The sequence below is a fragment of the Anomaloglossus baeobatrachus genome, chromosome 4 (genome assembly GCF_048569485.1).
Source record: "Anomaloglossus baeobatrachus isolate aAnoBae1 chromosome 4, aAnoBae1.hap1, whole genome shotgun sequence".
Taxonomy (NCBI): domain Eukaryota; kingdom Metazoa; phylum Chordata; class Amphibia; order Anura; family Aromobatidae; genus Anomaloglossus; species Anomaloglossus baeobatrachus.
In genome coordinates this window covers 279,317,653-279,337,952 of record NC_134356.1, presented here as the reverse complement: position 1 = coordinate 279,337,952, position 20,300 = coordinate 279,317,653, and the positions used below count along the sequence as shown (strand labels likewise).

The 20,300-nt window shown below is 41.5% G+C and overlaps 1 protein-coding gene across 1 annotated transcript in view; it reads right to left on the bottom strand.

Annotated features, from left to right (window-relative positions):
- CPM (carboxypeptidase M) overlaps positions 1 to 20,300 on the bottom strand; it is a 134,276-nt gene that overhangs the window by 27,886 nt on the left and 86,090 nt on the right. The window contains exons 3-6 of the mRNA XM_075344874.1: positions 13,491 to 13,588; positions 10,007 to 10,179; positions 7,090 to 7,274; positions 3,954 to 4,097 (exon numbers count right to left, since the gene is read on the bottom strand). Of these exons, the coding sequence (XP_075200989.1) occupies positions 3,954 to 4,097; positions 7,090 to 7,274; positions 10,007 to 10,179; positions 13,491 to 13,588 (600 nt within the window). The remainder of the gene's footprint in view (positions 1 to 3,953; positions 4,098 to 7,089; positions 7,275 to 10,006; positions 10,180 to 13,490; positions 13,589 to 20,300) is intronic.

The following is a 20,300-nucleotide window of genomic DNA, read 5'->3' as shown; positions in this document are numbered from 1 at the left end:
CCGACGGGGGAGAACGGTCACCTGGTAGTGCTGCCCGAACACCACACACAGCTGGAGAGAGAGCAGTGTAGTGGAAAGTAAGGAGACTGTCAGGGAGTACCAGGCCCAAACGGGCGGCAGATCCCGATGCGGGGATAGATCCACCTTTCCTTGCTAAACCTGCCGGTGTGGGGCCCTTAAAGCCCACGCCACAACACCACAAAAGCCGCAGCCACGTAGCCACAGTTAGGGCCCATAGTTCACAGGAGGCAAGCAGCTGGAGTGATCTGGTCCAGGCGACAAGCAAACGGCAAACAAAAGAGGGGAGCAGCTACTTCCCTGGGTGACCCCCATAGGGACTAAAAGTCGGGGTTACCACAAACCACAGAAGGGCTAAGGAAGGCGAGTCGGTAGCCACCCTCATCAGTCAGCCTGAAGGATACCTGGTTCCAGCCTGGTTCATCCCAGCTACGCCCGGGTTACTCACCCTGCCATCAACTGTGAGTAAAACCCCTGAAAGACATTCTGCTTGTGTGGAGTTATTCTGCGCCTTGTGGTTCTACACACCTACACAGGGCCCTGGGGCTTGCCTCACTCTCAGGAGGCTGTTACAACTGACTGCACCCACCATCGGCCCCAGGCATCCCTAATCTGCAGTGGCGGTCCCCACTGACCGCAATTCTGAGAGTGGCGTCACGACAATCCTAAAAGAAGATCTCCTACCTGTGACAAGATCCAGCCGAGTGGAGTCCCTGAAGGTAATGCACCGACACTGCACTTGTGGGGCTTCACATTTGTATTGAACATTGAAAGTATAGGAGAAGCTTTGCAATTTCTTTATCCATCCGTGAAAAATGCTTGTGGCAAACTGATGATAAAATCGGACACACGGACCATACACGGATGACACACTGTTCAAAACATTGATGACACCAGTACCATTTTTTCCACATATGTGTTTAAAAACGGATAAATGAATGCGGTCTTATTCAAATTCTATTTAAAAGAACTGCTGAAAGTTCAGGTATTGCAGCCGTAATATTTAATGTGAATGCATTTCAGGTGCTTGAAACCGTCCCTAAGACCAGTTTTACACGGTTGGTCTGGACACATACACACTGCTCAGCATTGATAATGCAACACCAAGAAGGAAAAGTTATGGAATTATGGAAATCACAGGAACATAGGCATATTATATGCAAATGATTAAAAAAAATTGAATACATTTTTTAAAACATCTTGATACTATAGCACACATATCATCAAGATTCACTGATCATTGAGATCATCATTAGATGGAATGATGTTTAATTTCATTTGGAGAACAGAATGGATCACTACGTGCTATTGACAAATCTGAAGGAACCACCTAAGGAAATGCTGTGAAAGGCCTTCACATTAAAACATCATACCGGTCCTGCTCCAGGCATTATGATGTGGGGAGACATAATGTATTGTAGCCAGCTCTAATCTTCATTCTAGGTACACTAACAGATAGGCATTGCGTTAATTTAGTCGTAGAACCAGTGTTACAACCAATTCTTCCAAGTGTCCAAGTAGTCATATTTCAACACGACAATGCTAGGCCTCATGTTTGTTAGTGCTACTGTAAACCTAATATGGTTTGTCACATCTCCAGACTTGTCTTCTATCGAGCACACCGGGGATATCAATGATCGGCAATTGCAAAGGGAGCTGCTAGCAGTGGATCTTGATGACTTCTGTGCCTAAGTGCACTCAGTGTGGCAGAACATTCCTTGGACAACTATTAATAAAAACCTCACTGATAGCATGCCAAAGTATATAAGTTCAAGTATTTCTGTGTGTGTCACCCCTACTTGGTACTGAATATATTTAGATGTTTTGAAAAATGTATTATTAACATATCTACTGATCCTGTGATTTTCACAATTTCATTGCTTTTCCTTCTTCCCATTGCATTTTCAACATTGATGAGTTATCAAATAATACAAAAAAAGGATATTTCAAATACTCACCATTCCCTGGGAATCCATAAGCCTGCATTATGGGAATGAGACACACAATAAAAGTTGTAATAAAGTGGCATATCTGCTGATAGGAAAAGCTGCAGGAGCAAACCTACCAATTATAAGGGTATGTGCAAACGGAGATTTTCCGGCGGTCAAAAACTCTGATTTTTCTATTGGAAAATGCTTCAAGAAAGCAGTTTTCTTTTCCTGAATCAGTTGAACCAATTTTGAATTTTTTTTCTGCTAAAACCTTTTTTTGTGACCTTTTGATTGATAGTGTCTTGTATGGATTGCCATCAAAGAAGTGACAAGCATTTTTTTTTCCCCACCAGTGATTTTTCCCAGCTGAAATGGAAGAAAAACACACTTGACCAGCAAAGTAGTTTTAAAAAAAGAAACAAATCGGAAAAGTCTTTAAAGGTTTTTTTTTGTTTGTTTGTTTTTTGTTTGTTTTTTAGCAATTTTTCAGGTCTCTTGATTAGGAACTACTCAAAAATAAAGCTCTGTGTGCACATACCGTAAAGTAATATGATGACACCCAAAGGTGAATCTACACTTAAACAGATTTGGCAAGAAATAATCCAGCAGACTATATTTTTATGTTTTGGTTAATAGACAAATAGATAATAGATATGATATCACTTTAAAAGATAAGCACAGGTGCAGGGCTAATTTTTTTTTTTTTTTTAGAGCACCACTCCAGTGTCTTTTTTTTTTCAGCACTGGAGTGGTGCTTTAAACCTAGGTCTCCTGGCCTCTGTCTTAGGCCCCCTTCACACGTCCATGATAAAAACACACGTTGTTCAAGGTCCGTGTTGAAGGTGCATATGGCCCATCCGTGTGCCGCGATTTTGGCACAAGTGATAACACACAGAGAACAGGAACTTTTTACTCACGTGTCCCCGGCGCTGCTGTCTCCAGCACTGCTACTTCTGGGTAGTGAATATTCATGAGCATAATGAGCAGGCCTGGAAGCAAGTGACAGCATCGCTGGAGACAGGTAAGTATAGACATTTTTTTTATTTCAAAGACACATGTTTTCTCCAGTATGTGTCACACTGCTGTCACACAGAGCCCATCAGTATACGCTCCATGTGACTTCTGTGCTGCTGGAGAAAAACGGACTTGTCTCCGTGCGTAACTGATGGACACGCGTGCCGCACGGACACACGTCTGTGAATAAACATGGTTGTGTGCGCAGACCCATTGATTTTAATGGGTCTGGGTATGTCCATGTCTCCGGTACATATGAACACGGTTGTCATATGTACCGGAATAACGGACGTGTGAAAGGGGCCTTATGCTCAAATGATATAATGTTCCAAATTGAGCCAACACTTTGGCACAAAACAAGATGGTCTAATGTAAGTCAATCGAAAAAATTCTGCTGTGAAGTTAGTCTGAATGTGGGCTATCTGATCCAGCATGAGTCCCCGTGAGAAATTTGCTGCATCTAGTCTAATGCTAGATAGTTTTAATACATCCGCCCTTACATCTGGGAGATTTGCTTACCTATATGCCTTTTAATATCAAAATTGGGCATGTATAGGTAATAATAGAGGATAAATTCACAAAGTGGAAAATATGTTTTTTACTCTTTTGTACTAGGATTTGTTCTCTGTTTTAATGTAAATTGGCATACAGGATGATGGATTTCCTTGATATAATATGAATGTTGCCTAAAACTATCCATAGACATCTGATGAATATTAGCAGGTCCAAAAGAAATTTGATATGCATTGCTAATGTCCCACAATGACACGTGTTAGTACAAATGAAGATTGGAGTTATGGATTTTAAGAAGTTTTATACTTTGTTACCTAAAACCAACTCAGCTCGCCTTATCTGTATGGGTAGCTTCAGTAACATACAGTATCAATTTGTTAAAACAAGGTACTTCCTTAATTATCTTACACAAACATTAGAGTATAAAATGCCATAAAACAGAAAGGCTTATAGCCCTGCGTACATGAGTGTCCTCACCTCTAATTTTGTACCAGTTAGCTCCATTTGTGACGCCATTGTTAAAACCAATTGAGCTAGGACAAGACATTCCACTGTACATTTTGTCATTATTTTTGGCATATAGCTGAGCTAAGTACTGCAACACATCATTGTCTGGGGGCGCTGTATAAAAGAGATGTAAAAATGAGTGAAATGTTCTACTAAAGTACTGGTAGTAATGTGAATGTGACACAGAAACGCATCTATCATTTAGTACTTTTTTGTCAAGGGCAACGTTCACATAATGCTTTACCCTACGTTCAGTGGCTCCATTGGGGCTTAAATCTGAACTCCTCCAAAACTGCATTTGGTCGTATTTGTTGATGGAACGATTGACCGTTATAATACAGATGGAGTCACAGTGTACGCGGTTGTACATCATTTTTAGCGCTATACACTAATTGGCGGTGGACATCAAGATATATTAGGCTAGGTCTTGCAGTCCACTTCTAATTGGTGCATACAGCTGAAAATAATGCACACACTGACTCCATATGCATCGTTGCCGTAAGTGGACCTGTCACCACATACACCCGAATCCCGTTTTGCAGCGATTCAGACTTTAGCCTAACTGACCATGTGGTAAAAGTTGATGTGAACATTGCCTAACTAATATACATAGCAGTGGTTTCCAAAAAACAAGTACTCTGTCAGTATTTTTCAGCTATATGTTTAGTGCTGTAGAAACTACCAAATGCAGCATGAAAATCTAGACAGACTCCCTCATTACAAAGATGACTCTTAATTCGAGATGGGAGAACCCACAGATGTTCGAGCTCGGTGGGTCTGGCCAGACTTAAAAAAAAGTTTGGTTCGGGACTTGACTTGATGCCGAAATCCATACTCACTGCTTCCCCCACCCACCCTTTGTGACTGTGTCTGTGATTGGTTGAAGTCAGACTCTCGGCATCGGTGATTTGTTGCCCTCACACTAGCTGTCTGGGTCTCCAGAGTGTAAAAATAAATAAGTAGTTGGAAAAAATGGTGTAGGGTCCCCCTTATTTTGATACCCAGCACAGACAAATTACTTACAGCAAAGATGGAACTGCAGCTGTACATTATCTAGGCCAAAAACTACTACTCCAGCAGGATACAGCTAAGCCCCCACTAGGTGGAGGCATCACAGGTGCAGGAGGAGCAAATCACACACACACTTCCAAAACATGGAGCGGGCGATTGCTGGATGGTAAAACTTCACACTGATGGCTTGCATAGATTTATTCCTCTTTTTTTGTTGCTTTTTTTATATTTTATATATAGTGAAGGGACCTCATATTTTTTTGAACAGGATACAGCCAGGCCCCTTTTAGTTAGGCCTTGCATATTAGAGTTCCTGTCCCTGTATGATGCACAGATGGAGTACGGCTTGGCAGCCCACTTGATGTAATAGTATGGGTGTTGCCCAATAGGCTGCGGGTTTGTGACTGTGCATCTGCAAATGTGAACAGCGCTCTATGCAAGCCATCAGTGTGCAGTTTTACCATCCAGCAATCGCCCGCTCCATGTTTTGGAAACGTGTGTGTGATTTACTACTCCTGCACCTGTGATGCCTCCACCTAGTGGGGGCTTAGCTGTATCCTGCTGGAGTAGTAGTTTTTGGCCAAGGTAATGTACAGCTGCAGTTCCATCTTTGCTGTAAGTAATGATATTTATGCTGTAAGTAATAATATTTATTCCTCTTTTCTGTTGTTTTTTTTATACCAGCACAGATAAAGCAGATGGCTGGAGGCTGCAGCCCCCAGCTGTGTGCATCATCTTGGCTGTGTATGAAAATATGAGTACTCTATACAGCTTTTTTTAAATTATTTAAATAAATAATAAAAAAAAAACTGTGTGCAATCACCCCCCATTTTAATACCCAGCCAAGATAAAGCTGACAGCTGGGGTCTGGTATTCTCAGGCTGGGAAGGCCCATGGTTATGGGGCCCTCCCCAGGCTAAAAAATAGCAGCCAGCATTCGTTCCAGAATTAGTGCATCCATTAGATGTGCCAATCCTGGCGCTTATCTGGCTCTTACAGATTGCCCTGAAGTGGTGGCAATTGGGGAAATATAAGGAGTTAATGACAGTTGTGTTTTGTAAAAAAAAAAAATCCCAGCTGTCATCAAGTTTAAGGTTAGTAAAGAGAAATAAAGTATTTTTCACTGTGTGTTGTGTTTATTTAAAAAAAACAAAAACTCCCTCCAATATATTAACCCCCAAAAAACCCCTGCAGGTCTGACATAATCCACACCAGGACATCCAATAACTCTACTATGTCTGAGGTCGCAGAGCGCGGTCATATTAGAAAACGTGACCGAACACTGCTGTGTCAGGGACACACTGATGCAGCTGAGAGAACGTTGATGTCAGTTAGTTCACCTGAGGTCACAGCTGTTCGTTCCCACGCAAACCCAGCTGTGACCTTAGGTGAACTCATCTCAGGAGAACCCTATGAATTTACCTGAGATGAACTCAATGTCGGATTACCGCCATAGGCTATATGTGCATGTTGAGTATTTGGTTTCAGAAATCTGCACCTCCTTGCAGAAAACATGTCAAAAATGTGTCAAAACCACATCGTGTTTTTGATGCGTTTTTCTGACAGGAGATACAAATTTGGTATAGATTTCTGCAACAAATATCTGCATCTCTCAGCAGAAACATGCAGCAAAACCACACTGAGTTTTGGTGCATTTTTCTGTCAGGAGATACAGATTTTCTGCAACCAAATACTCAACATGTGCACATAGCCTAAGCCGGTAATCCGGCATTGAGTTCACCTGAAGTGAGTTCACCTGAGTTCACAGCTTGGGTACTGTGGAAGCCAAGAGCTGTGCCTCAGGTGAACTCACTGTCATCATCACTCTCACAGCAGCGGCTTCATCAGTGTTTCCCTGATGCCACGGTATATTACGCTGATTACCACAGCTGCATGGCAATTGGGAAGAGCCGGGTAAGTGTCAGGATTGGCGCATCTAATGGATTATGGTTTATAGGTTATGCTAGTATGTAAAACCATTTTATTTTCCTGTGTTTGAGGTATTCACATTATAGAACCTAACCAATGTGCTTATTGTAGATCTGTGTCCCTGTATATTAGAGGTGTGTAAGACATTATATACATAGAAACTTACTAGTATATGAGTTATCATATGGATAGCTAGCCACCATAGCACCACCATGGAAGTTAGCCGACAGCACAAAACTTTCATTGGTAATCCAGTTTATAACAGCTTGTGTTTCTGGCTGGATCGTATCTGTGTTCTGTTCAAATGCATCAGGAAAATTCCTGTTCAGATCGTAGCCGTTTTTATTGGTCCTAAATATTGAAATTTAAAGTTATACATTGAATATGCAATTACAAAATATCTTACAGTATCTTAAGTACATTTCCTATTTCCAGTATCTTAAGTACATTTCCCACACTTATTATATAGGCTATTCCACAACAATACATTTCTTCTGAAGTCTAAAAAAATTGTTTAAAAGAACTGAGAGTTCTCAGTGGTTGATACCTTTTAATGGCTAACTGAAAAGATGGTAATATATAGCAAGCTTTCGAGACTACTCAGGTCTCTTCTTCAGGCTCAGGCTTCTGAAATCTAATCACTGTGTATGATGAGTCAGTACTCACAACAGTGAAGAGGTTGTGCATTCATACAGTGCACTAGTATTATAAAATCATCTCCAAATCATATACCTTTTAAACCTAGAAGTATCTTGTATAATGAATTCTAATTTTAGCAGGTATTTCAAGGGCTGTGGACATGTATGATTAAAGGGGTATTTTTGTTGTAGATATTTATCCCATAAATGTCTAATTGAGGAAGGTCCAAACTCTAGGACTGGCACCTATTTCCAGAATGCTCATCCTCAGCCTTTCTGTAGGCTACACATCTAGTTGGAGAAAGGTGATCACGCATGTACTTGGCCTCTTCATTCATTTTCTGGAAGTTACAAAAGCAAATAGGTATTCTTTCTCAGCTATTTTATTTTTCTTCATAGGTACTGGTCTGAAAGGTGGGATACTTATCAATTAGACCTTTATGACTTTTGGATATGCCAGTGAAATATCTTGCATATTCAGTGGCGTAACAAGAGTTTGATGGGCCCCGGTGCAAAGTTCGGACCTGGCCCCCCCCTCTACATACACCGACACTTGGGGTTTGGGACAATGACACTGAAACTCAGGGTACAGGATAATGATGCTGACACTTGGCTCTTTCCCTCAGCACCCAGATTTTTCATGATCTGAAATCTCTCTATCAGCACCCAGCTTTCCTATATTCTGATATTCATCTTGTCCTCGGCACCCAGCTTCCCCATGCTCTGCTATACATCTTTCCCTCAGCACCCAGCTTTCCCATATCAGAGCATGGGAAAGCTGGGTGCTGAGAGATGTACAGCAGAGCATGGGAAAGCTGGGTGCTGAGGGAAAGAGCCATTTTCCCTCAGCACAAAATGTTCCTATCACCTGCTTGTATCTTTGTCCCCCCTTTTATATAGTTCTCCAAATACTATAACTACCACATAGCCTTCCATATTGTATAAAGGGTCCCACATAACCCTTCACATATTAGAATGCAGCTCCATAGTCCTGCATGTATTATAATGCATTTCCCATAGTTCTACATATATTAAAATTCACCCCATAGTCCTCCATATATTATACTGTGCCCTATAGTCCTCCATATATTATAATTCACCCCAGGCCTCCATGTATAATGCAGCCAGCCCCCCCATGCTCCATGTATAATGCAGCCAGCCCCCCATGCTCCATGTATAATGCAGCCAGCCCCCCATGCTCCATGTATAATACAGCCAGCCCCCATGCTCCATGTATAATGCAGCCAGCCCCCCATGCTCCATGTATAATGCAGCCAGCCCCCCATGCTCTATGTATAATGTAGCCAGCCCCCCATGCTCCATGTATAATACAGCCCCCCAGGCCTTCATGTATAACGCTGGCAGCCCCCCAGGCCTTCATGTATAATGCTGGCAGCCCCCCAGGCCTCCATGTATAATGCTGGCAGCCCCCCATGCTCCATGTATAGTGCTGGCAGCCCCTCATGCTCCCCTGCCCCCGTGTTCTCACTGATTTTTTAAAAAAAACAAACAAAAAAAACCCCAAACAAGTTCTTATCTCTCTCCTCGTTCCCCTGCTGCTGTCCTCACGTCTCCTGTTCCCCCACTGCTCCGTCCTCATCTCTCCGCCGTTCCCCTGCAGCTGCAGTCGGCGTCCTCTCGCCCTGCGCTCTGTGCTTTCAGCACAGCAGTCGAACAGGAGTGACGTCACCGCGCAGGCACAGAGGGAGAATGATGGAGCGTGAAGCTGCACGCATGGACCGCTCCACTGTTGCTGTGCATGATGACGGGGAGGGGGGCCCGGTGTCAGCGGCGGTGGCATCAGGTCACAGCGGCTGCGGGGTCTGCACCAGAACAGCGCAGCTCCTCTCACAGAAAGGAGCTGCCTGCTGATCTGCAGAGTGGGCCCCTAAGCTGCCGGACCCGGTTGCAGTCGCGACCTCTGCGACCGCGGTAGTTACGCCCCTGTGCATATTTAAGATTAAAATCTACTTGAGACACAAACATATTGCTAGAATTTTTCTGTTGACCCCATGCTGTGCCTAAATACAGTGGCCAAGGGAAGGCAATTGGTTTAGTATCTTCATTATACTTATATTAACTTTTATTAACATCAGTGTTATGTGATATATAAAAACATGCTATTTGTGTGTAAAATATTTAATTCTAAACATGTCAAGGGTTTCTCCCCTGTGAACTCTGTGATGTCTAACAAGATGTGATTGATGTGCAAAACTTTTCCCACATCCTGAACATGAAAAAGGCCGTGTGCCTCAGTGTTATGTCTTTTTACTTTGCCAAATTAGTCACTGTATATACTATAATTCATAATGAATAAAACAAATCATTAAATATTTCAATAAGATATATAATTTACAAATATTACTGATCCTCACACAAAATTAAATACATGAATAATATCTTGTCATTCATACATTTGAGCACTAAAATAATTTGGCTACTTGCCTGCCATTAGTAGAATCACAATCAAGATACGATGAAGCTTCAAAGCCATCTGGGTTCATTGACGGCATAATATGTATTCTGGTATTGGTTATCAATTGTGTAACATTGGCATCACTTTGATAACCTGTCAGTAGGTACTCAATCAGATGGAGAAGTATCTCTCTCCCCACTGCCTAGATTAAACAAGACAAGAACGTATATTTAAAAGTTATATGTCACTTTATTTATTTATTTTAGCAATGGGTGCTATTATAAGAGAGGTTTTTTTATAGAGGAATATCGATGGGATATGTAAAATTATACACTGTGTTTTGTGAGTGTAATCATGAAGATTAGGATAGTTGATCCTACCTTCCAGGGATTTTTACTATGTAACCTGAGGTCAGCATGACTTGGGGGCTGAGACAATAACTTCAGTAATGTATCGCTTATCAGGCTGTGTGCTTCAGTATAATGAGTGTTTTTTTCAGCAGGAGATTATCACTATCATCACTATTAATATCATTATCACTATCGGACTAGCTGCCCATGTGCAACCTGGTTAAGCCATGACCGCAGTACTGATTAGCAGCTTATTGTCGATATGGAATGTACAGAAAAAGCTGCTAATCACAGGTGTTGGTGGAGTTAGCTTTCTGAGCTGTGCTACAATCAGAATTTTGGTTGTATCATAACTGCTACACTAGTAAAGTAAGTGACATGTCGTTGGAATCATTGTCTGATCTGGAGAACCAGGTCAGTTTAGCCATATAGTGAACATGGTAATTAAAAAAAACAAACAAAAAACATTTTGGAATTGCACTTCCATTTCTTTATTTATTTTTACACATTGCTTATATAGCACTATCATATTTCACAGCACTTCATAATCATTAGTCTCTATTGGAGCTCACAATCTAAGGCGGGCTTTGCACACTACGACATCGAGCGCAAAAGCGTCGTTATCGTATCATCGGTGTAGGGTCCGACATTTCTATAATGCCGGTGTAGAGACAGGTACGATGTTTTTCCTCATTCCTGCGGCAGCACACATCGCTGTGTGTGAAGCCGCAGGAGCGAGGAACATCTCCTACCTGCGTCCCGGCTGCAATGCGGAAGGAAGGAGGTGGGCAGGATGTTTACATCCCGCTCATCTCCGCCCCTCCGCTGCTATTGGCCGCCTGCCGTGTGACGTCACACGACCCGCCCCCTTAGGAAGGAGGCGGGTCGCTGGCCAGAGCGACGTCGCACGGCAGGTAAGTGCATGGGAAGTCGGCGTAGCAATAATGTTCGCTACGCCAGGAATCGCAAGATATCGCTGCTGTGACGGGGACGGGGACTATCGCGCTCGACATCGCAGCATCGGCTTGCGTTGTCGCAGTGTGCAAAGTACCCCTAAGTCCCCTATTTGGAGTGTGGGAGGAAACCAGAGGAAACCAAGGCAATCATAGGTAGAACATACAAACTCCTTGCAGATGTTATCTTTGGTGGGATTTGAACCCAGGACCCCAGCGCTGCAATACTGCAGTATTAGCCACTGAGCCACCATTCACATATTTACCTTTATAGCCACAAGAACCATTAGGGACGGTGTTTAACCTAAAAGCTAAACTTTATTTATTCATGTAAAAAATATATTAACAATTACATGTGTCAAGCAAAAGATCGTTATCACACTGGACATGTCAACATACTCATATTGTATCAGTAAACTCTACAGTGCCGTCTAAAACATGGTTATAATTTCAGAAACCTACAACTATTATTCAGCTTCACCCATGATTACTGCAACCACCCCTAGAGGAAAATACTGTTTGTATAGCTGATCTCAATCAAGCCACTATTATGATTCCCACTAGCATCAATATCCTGATTATCACAATAACAAAGGTTCCACCTGACCCAATCAGACTGATGCCACCAACAATAGAAGTGAGACCTAAATAATTACATTGCCAGTAAGATGACCCCCAGTGACCGAGCGTCCCTACTGCCAACCATGGCTTCCCCTAAAGGGCTGATGCAGCCCACGGTGATGTAGAGATACACTGACCTGTATTAGTGCTTAGCGTGACCGTCCGCTGTCCCGACGCGCGTTTCCCACTTCTTCAGGGGACGTGTGTCAATAGGTGTGGTTGGGGAGGGTTCACAAACGAACGTTTTTTTCGTTTGTGAACCCTCCCCAACCACACCTTTTGCCAATCCATATCATACGCATAAATAGCCTGGGTCTCAGCTTCCCATACACGGTAGGTTTTTTAACTGCATGAGAGGACACACACAAGCTAGGGACCCCAACGTAGAGAAATACTTTGGCGTAGTGTTGGGGCTCTATTGCATTGATCAATTCAGTAGTTAAATTTCTCTTGATTCATATGTTCATGGCAGTAATGCAGATTCCATTTTTCACATTTTCACTCTTACATATAGCTATTGGATTTTTCAAGTCAGTATTCACACAGCAGTTTCTGCTATTCCATGTATTCCCCTTACATAGTCACTGGTGTGCATACCTTATCTCCCCATAGTGATGTTTTTTTATGTTTTTTTAGGTTTTTGCACCCAGTTCGGACTTAGAATGGTGTTCCAAACGTTATTCCTATTAGTGATGTCCTGTGGCCGCAGATTTGCTGACGTCATTGAAAGCAAAGGCCTGTATAGATCCTACTGATCGGTGACTGTTGATACCTTCAGAAAATGTTGTTATAATCTTTCTCTGTGCTACAGTCATTGTTGTTCTCTAATTATGATCATCACATTTTGGGCAAAATAAAGGTTTTATGTTGATAAACTTTGGATCATTTGTAAAAGACTGTTCTAGTGGCATGGTGTATCCCTTACAAAAAATATTCAAATGTTGATCAATGTAGATTACATTATTTCTGAAAAAAGCAAGTGATCATATATTGTTCTCTAATTTTGATCTTCAGGGTATGTAACATAACTCAGATTTTAATACAATTTAACTTTACATATATAACTTGAGATATACTGCCAGTTCTAAGTTTACTAAGTGTGTGTGTGTGTGTGTGTGTGTGTGTGTGTTTGGGGGGAGAGTTGTCACTGATTTCATTGTGAAAACCTATCAATTTGTTTTTTTATATTATGTGCTATGATGACGGTAAGGCATTTAAATGCATGTGACATTCTAATGCTGAGATATACAGTGTGTTCTACCAGCTTTCCACTAGATGTCACTGTAACTAAATTGTAGACTAACCAGCTTGAAAGAGAATCCCTTGTGCTGGAGCGAACACTACTGCTATTGACGATCAACTTCCTTATTGAGGACACGTTATAACCCTTACTCCAACTGTAACACAGTCGATTATTAATGTATTTCTGTCTCTTCATTTCATACGTCACCAGGCCATCGCTTATCTAGTGTCCAATTTTGATTAAATTTAAAGTGACAGCAGTTTTTATATATATATATATATATATATATATATATATATATATATATATATATATATATAAATAAATTCTTACAGCAGACACATACCTCATTTCCATGCATATTTGCAACATACTTAAATTCGGGAATTCCAACTGTATGCTTATTTGGGTATCTTCCCACAACCAAAACCCAAAGATCTCTACCTATATAAAACAGTGCATAAAATGATTATTAATACAACATATTGAACATTTCTTGTCTAATAATAATAATAATAATAATAATAATAACAACAATTCTAATAATAATGAAACTACAAATACTTTGAAAGAGAACTGAGCGAGTACCCTAGTGCAAGTAAATAAATACTGAGGTGCACAATAGTGGCAAAGCTTGAAGACTGAATACAAACTCCATTCAAGTAGTCATAAATCAGAAATTTTGGCAGGACTAGATCGCCAATTAATGTGTATGATGTTAGAGAGAGAACAATTGGGCAGTTTGGTTACGAATGCCGATCCTTGTGTTCTTCTGGGAGATAAGCCACTACTAAAAGGTACAAAGTAACGAAAATCCAGCGGATCACAGGCAGATGAATTAAAAACTTTCCTTTATTTTCATCACTTTAAAAATGGATAGACAGCATCCACAAGGCACAGTTCACCAACGCATTTCGACATAACATAACATAACAACGCATTTCGACATGGATGGATCCATCCATGAATAAGAACATACGACACTGCGTTATGTCGAAACGTGTTGGATGAACTGTGCCTTGTGGATGCTGTCTATCCATTTTTAAAGTGATGAAAATAAAGCAAAGTTTTTAATTCATCTGCCTGTGATCCGCTGGATTTCGTTACCTTGTATCTGCTATTATCCCCTTGTGCCTGGGATTTCCGTGCTGGATCAGCTGGTCTTCTCCTCAGACTTACACACCAGAGCGGTGAGCTGGAACACGTTTCTTTTTGCAACTACTAAAAGGTGTAATAGATGATCGGCTGAGCATGAGAATTTTCATGCGTGTCCATAGACTAAGCAAAACTGGTACTGTCTGAGGAATAAAGAAGCCTCTCTATCCTCCTCTTTCTTACAGTGGATGCTGAGTAGTGGACACCCCATCTTAAAAGGGTTTGTCTAGATTTTTCACGAAAGTCTGCAGTCACTCAGTGACTGCAAACTTGTAAATCCTTACAGTGTGCACATTGCAGACTATCATGATACTCCGGTTCAGAAAGCAAGACAGGGTGGTCATGTGGCCGCAAGTATGCAGTATGCATACTTCAGCCTACATTTCGACTAGACGTTTGTGACCTACCTTAATATATCAATATATACATAGAGTAACTGCAGACTTTCTTTCCAAACCTGGACAACCCTTTTAATTTTATATTGGGGAATGTAGAATTAAAATACCTTATACTCTCCTGTTGTGCCAATGCCATTCTATTTATGTGAGCGTCTAGTCTCCCAAGGCTTATGTGACATTGTTATGCCATGTAAGCCCTGCAGCCAATCAGTGACTGTTTTTGGACTGCTTTGCCCCCATTTCTTTTCAATGAGCTTCGGACTTCTGAAGGAAATGAGATCACAACAACCAATAGTAACAGATGATTAGCTGCAGGGCTCACATGGCATAACAATGACAAGCAAACCTACGGAGAGCTGACATTGATAGAACAGTGGCGGTACAAGAAGCAAGTTTAAGATATTTTTCATCACACATTTGAAATTGTATTATTTAAGAAGGGAATCTCAGAGTAGTGGACAACCCCTTTTATATGTGTTTGCTTAAAAAAAATAAAAAGTTTTTAGACCTATGATCCCTGTACATTCACCATTCCACCATCCCATATCACTTGTCACAAATGGTTGGACATATATAGCTTTATTGGAATGCTAGCACATTGTAGTATGTATATAATACTATAACAGATATATTATTATTATTTAATAACAAAAAAGAACCTTAAATCAAAATCAGTGATGTCTACAGATGGGTGTCTGGTGTGGCTGATTTCTAATGGTCTGGCTTGCATGGCAGCTTCCTGTAGGTGGCACTAGAATGGCAGATTTCTTCTCTCGAGGAGTGTTATGAATTCTAACTTTTTTTTTCCAGGAAATGACCACCTTCATTATATTTTATTTATTTTTTATTAAATGCATGTATTTTGGTCTAAAAATCATTTTTGCAATTATGTTTTATTACAAATTTTGCACCATTTAGCTTTAAAAGGTTCTTTGGATCCCTGGACATTCAACTGTAATTTAGGCCTCCATCATATGTGCTTGTTTCCAGTACATGTGGTATTCGTTTTTTTGTTTTTTTTTCACGGATACCACACATACCCATTATAACCTATGGGGCTAGTCATGTCCGTGTTTTACACAGGCTGTGAGTCCGTGCAAAACATTGGGAGAAATATCTGTTCTTTTCCAGCAGCACGGATGACAAGAGCCAGTACAAGCCTATGGGGTTCGTAAGAAACCCGTACAGAACATGGATGGCATCTGCACGCCATCAGTGCACCATCCATGAAAGTATAGGAGAAGCTATCCTTTTTTTTTTTTTTTTGTTAGCCATCCGTGAAAAACACTGATGTCTTAAGGTAAAAAAGACACCCTGATAACACACTGATGGAAAACACTGACTGACACCAGTACAATTTTTCACGTCTGTGCTTTATACAGACGTTTGAAAAAGGCCTCAGTCTGTGGCTGCCTTTCTATTGCAGGAGGCTGACTGACAGGCCTGGTTATACGCTCCTACACCAGCAGCTATTGTATGGACAGAAATGCTGGTCAGAATTAGAGATGAGCGAACCTAAACAAAGTTTGGTGTTTGGGCCGAACACACTTTACAATAAAATCAGTGTTGAATTTCGCTGCATTACATATGCTGACCACTGCTCGAGCATCGTTGTGCTCGGGTCCGCCGGTTGCTCAGTCCTGTCCGAGCCGCTTGCAGTGTTTGAAGGGATGCACTAGGGGTAAAAGATTAGATGTAGTGTGTACGAAAAAAAGAAAAAAACCCGCTCTCCCTCTCCCGGAAGTGCTCTGTTTATGGCTGATTGTATGTGGGCAGAGAGACGAACTGCCAATCAGTGACTTCCAATGAGGTTCAGGTCAAGTCCAGATCCAGAACCAAACTCTAAAGTCCAGCTGAACCTGCCAAACCCGAATTTCAACAGGTCCACTCATCTCTAATCAGAATCCATCAGAGAGCTCGTTCTGACAGTCTAAAGCCCGCTTTACACGCTACAATGTATCTTACAATGTGTCGGCGGGGTCACGACGTAAGTGACGCACATCCGGCATCGTAAGGTACATTGCAGTGTGTAACAGCTACGTGCGATTGAACAGTAAAACGTTCATCGCACGCACGTCGTTCATTCCTCATGGATTGAACGTCAGGTTGTTCATCGTACCTGGGGTAGCGCACATCGCAGTGTGTGACACCCCAGGAACGATGAACAGATCTTACTTGCGTCCTGCGGCTCCCGGCCGGTAATGCAGAAGGAAGGAGGTGGGCAGGATGTTTACGTCCCGCTCAGCTCCGCCCCTCCGCTTCTATTGGCCGGCTGCCGCGTGACATCGCTGTGACACCAAACGTCCCTCCCACTCCAGGAAGTGGACGTTCGCCGCCCACATCGAAGTCGTATGGACGGGTAAGTACGTGTGACAGGGGGGTTACTCGTATGTGCGGAACATTCAACAAATTGAACGTGCCGCACATACGATGGGGGCGGTTACGATCGCATACGATATCGTATGCTGGATCGTAAGGTGTAAAGCAGGCTTAACAGGAAAGTTTGTGACTCTTTTTTTCTGACTTTTTCTGAGTTCCTCTCAGTTGATTTATATGGCCACAGACTACCTTTAAGTTAAATGTGCAGGGTAACATATAGCTTGTAAATTTCAAATAAAACCCAATAGCCAAATATATTTTTAGCCAAAAATACATGTCTATAAATAAAACAAGAAAATGTGCCCCAAAAGTGGTTATCACCTTTAAGATTTATTCTGCTTCCTGGTTGTTACATTAGATTGATGGAAGCACATTCCATAGCACGACTAACTGGTTGAGGCTGTTATGATAAAAATGCACACATAATGCACTTTGCGTGTCAAATCTACAGTGCTATGAATACAACTGCACGTCACAATTTTCAGATTTATATTTTTAAATCATTTAGAAACCATGTATGATTTCCTTTACACTTCACAAATACTTGCAACTTTGTTGGTATATCACATAAAATCCCAATACAATACATTCATTTTGTCGGAACAACATGAAAAAAATGTGGAAAAGTTCAAGAGGTATGAATACTTTTTCAAGGCAGTGTTTTATATGGTCTGTTAACCACATGTAATAATGGATGAATTTTCAACAGAAAAACGGGGGTCATTGCTGCGCTTATCACCAATGCAGGCCGGAATTATTAATCCCAGTCATTTATTGCAGGCAGATACACAGGTCAACGCGTTTCAGGGGTCTCTGCTCCTCTTCTTCAGGACAGTAAAGTATTGACAAGGGTAGTGTACAGGAAAGCGGTGTGAGCAGGTATATATACTCCTGAATGTACACGTTATCGGACCTCCCTCCGGTTCAAAAAAAATGGCGAAATCCTTCTCGGTACACAAGCCAGGATATAACAGACATTACAATTTACTTAATTATTATTTTTTATATTACTAATCTAAGGTATTAAGCAGCATCAACACCCAAATCAGAACAATCTACATTAATTGGTTAAAGACCAGGTCATTTTTGGCTCACAGACCTGACATTTGTAATTTTTCACCTTGGCATTTATCATGTAGGGTTTTCTATTGTTGCATTTACATGGATAAATGAGTATAGTTAAAGGGCAGTTTCTGTTTATACCATTTTATCTTTCTCTCCCTAGTTCATCACTGAGCTAATTGAAGTGCATTATATTATAAGTATAGGTTGTTACAGTCATGGAAATATCAGATATGTGGAGTATATTTCATGTAATTAAAATATTTATTCTAGATTTTATTCATATAATGTGATTTCTTTATGGTATTTATTTTTCTCCTATTTATTTTTGTAATTCTTTTTCACCGATATAGGGACTTCATTTTATTTTATTATTTTAACTCCTTCAAGACCCAGCCTGTTTACACCTTTCTGACAAGGCCAATTTTTTTCAATTCTGACTAGTGCTACTTTATGAGTTAATAACTTGAACGCTTCAACAGATCCCAGTGATTCTGAGAATGTTTTTTCATGATATATTGTACTTTATGTTAGTGGTAAATTTAAGATGATATTTTATTTAGTTTATGTGTGAAAAATTGGAAACCAATGACGTACTATTATGTCATTGGTAGTGTCCCCAGGTTACTGCAGGCTCCGGCGGCGAACCCACAGTAATCCCTGCACATGTCTGCTGATCTGATCAGCAGACATTTGTGGCTAACAGACACAAGTGGATCAGAGATCCACTTATGCCTGTTAACCCCTTAGATAGCGCTGTCGAACACTGAAAGCGTGATTTAAAGTGCCGTGGCAGGGATTGCGCTGATCCTCACCACCAATGGGGCGCCAATGTGTTACCATGACAGCAGGGGGATAGATGATCACCCGTGATGCTGTCATGAGACACTTCCTGTTAGAAAAGAGAATAGGAACACAGTATTTCTACTGCTGCTGAAGCATCACTCCGATGAGAAGCGATGAGACTGTGCTGTGATAAAGTCAATTAGGGGGGCTAGTATAATAAAAAATAAAAAAAAGTAAAAATAAGTTTTAAAAAATATTAAAAAATAAAAAAAAACCTAAAAGTTCAAATCGCCCCCCTTTTGCCACACTGAAAATAAAACAATTAAATATACATATTTGGTATCACCGATTGCAGAAATGCCCAATCAAAATATCTAATCAATTAATGTGATTGGAAATTTTTTTTTTCACTACACCGTGTACCAAACGTCAAAATTATGTTTTTTTTTGTTGCCACAACATTCATTAAAATGCAATAACAGGCGATCAAAACATTTTATCTACCCAATAATGGTATGGTTAAAAACAACAGCTGAAGACGCAAAAATAAGACGTCACTGAGCCCCATATCTCGAAAAATTAGAGCGCTACGGGTCTCAGAAAATGGTGACACAAGTGTTATTCTTTTTTTTTGGACAAATGTCTGAATTTTTTCTCACCACTTAGATAAAAGTAAACCTATACATGTTTAGTATATAGGAACTTGTACCGACCTGAGGCATCACACCAGCATATCAGCTAAAGGCTATGTGCGCACGTTGCGTACTAGCCCTGCAGAAATTTCTGCAGCGATCTGAAGTGCACACGTGTGCTTCAAATCGCTGAAGAAAATGTCCGTAGAGAAAAAAAAAAAAAAGCCGATTCCAGCTTTTGCCCGAGAACCGCGCCGATGGTGCCTGCTTGTCGGCCTCGCCGCATAAACTTAGGCCCCGGCTTCGCCGGAGGCCTAGTTTCGTTTTCCTGCCCTCGCATGTCACTCATGCAGAGGGACAGGTTCGGCTCCTCCCGGCGGCCGTTCTACACAGGGGAGTGACACTCCCCACTGCTGGGGCGTCCCTCCTTCCCTGCAGGTCTCTGTAGCCCTCCAGTTCCCGCTCTTTTATAGGAAAGTCCCGCCCCCTCTCTTCACTCCGGCGGCCATTTCTCAGGCAGAGTTCACTCTGCTCTGGGACATCCTGCATTCTGCATCTCTGCTAGAGGTGCTGCGCACTGGGGGACCGGGCTTCGGGATCTGGAGGGCACACAACACCGCGCTCAGCGGTCTGGTAAGCCACAGCCGGTCTCCGGTTGTGGACCTCTGTATATTCTCCCTGGGGTTCATTCTCTGCAAAGCCCCCACTCCAGCAGCATGTCTCACACAAGGAGCAAGGCTCCAA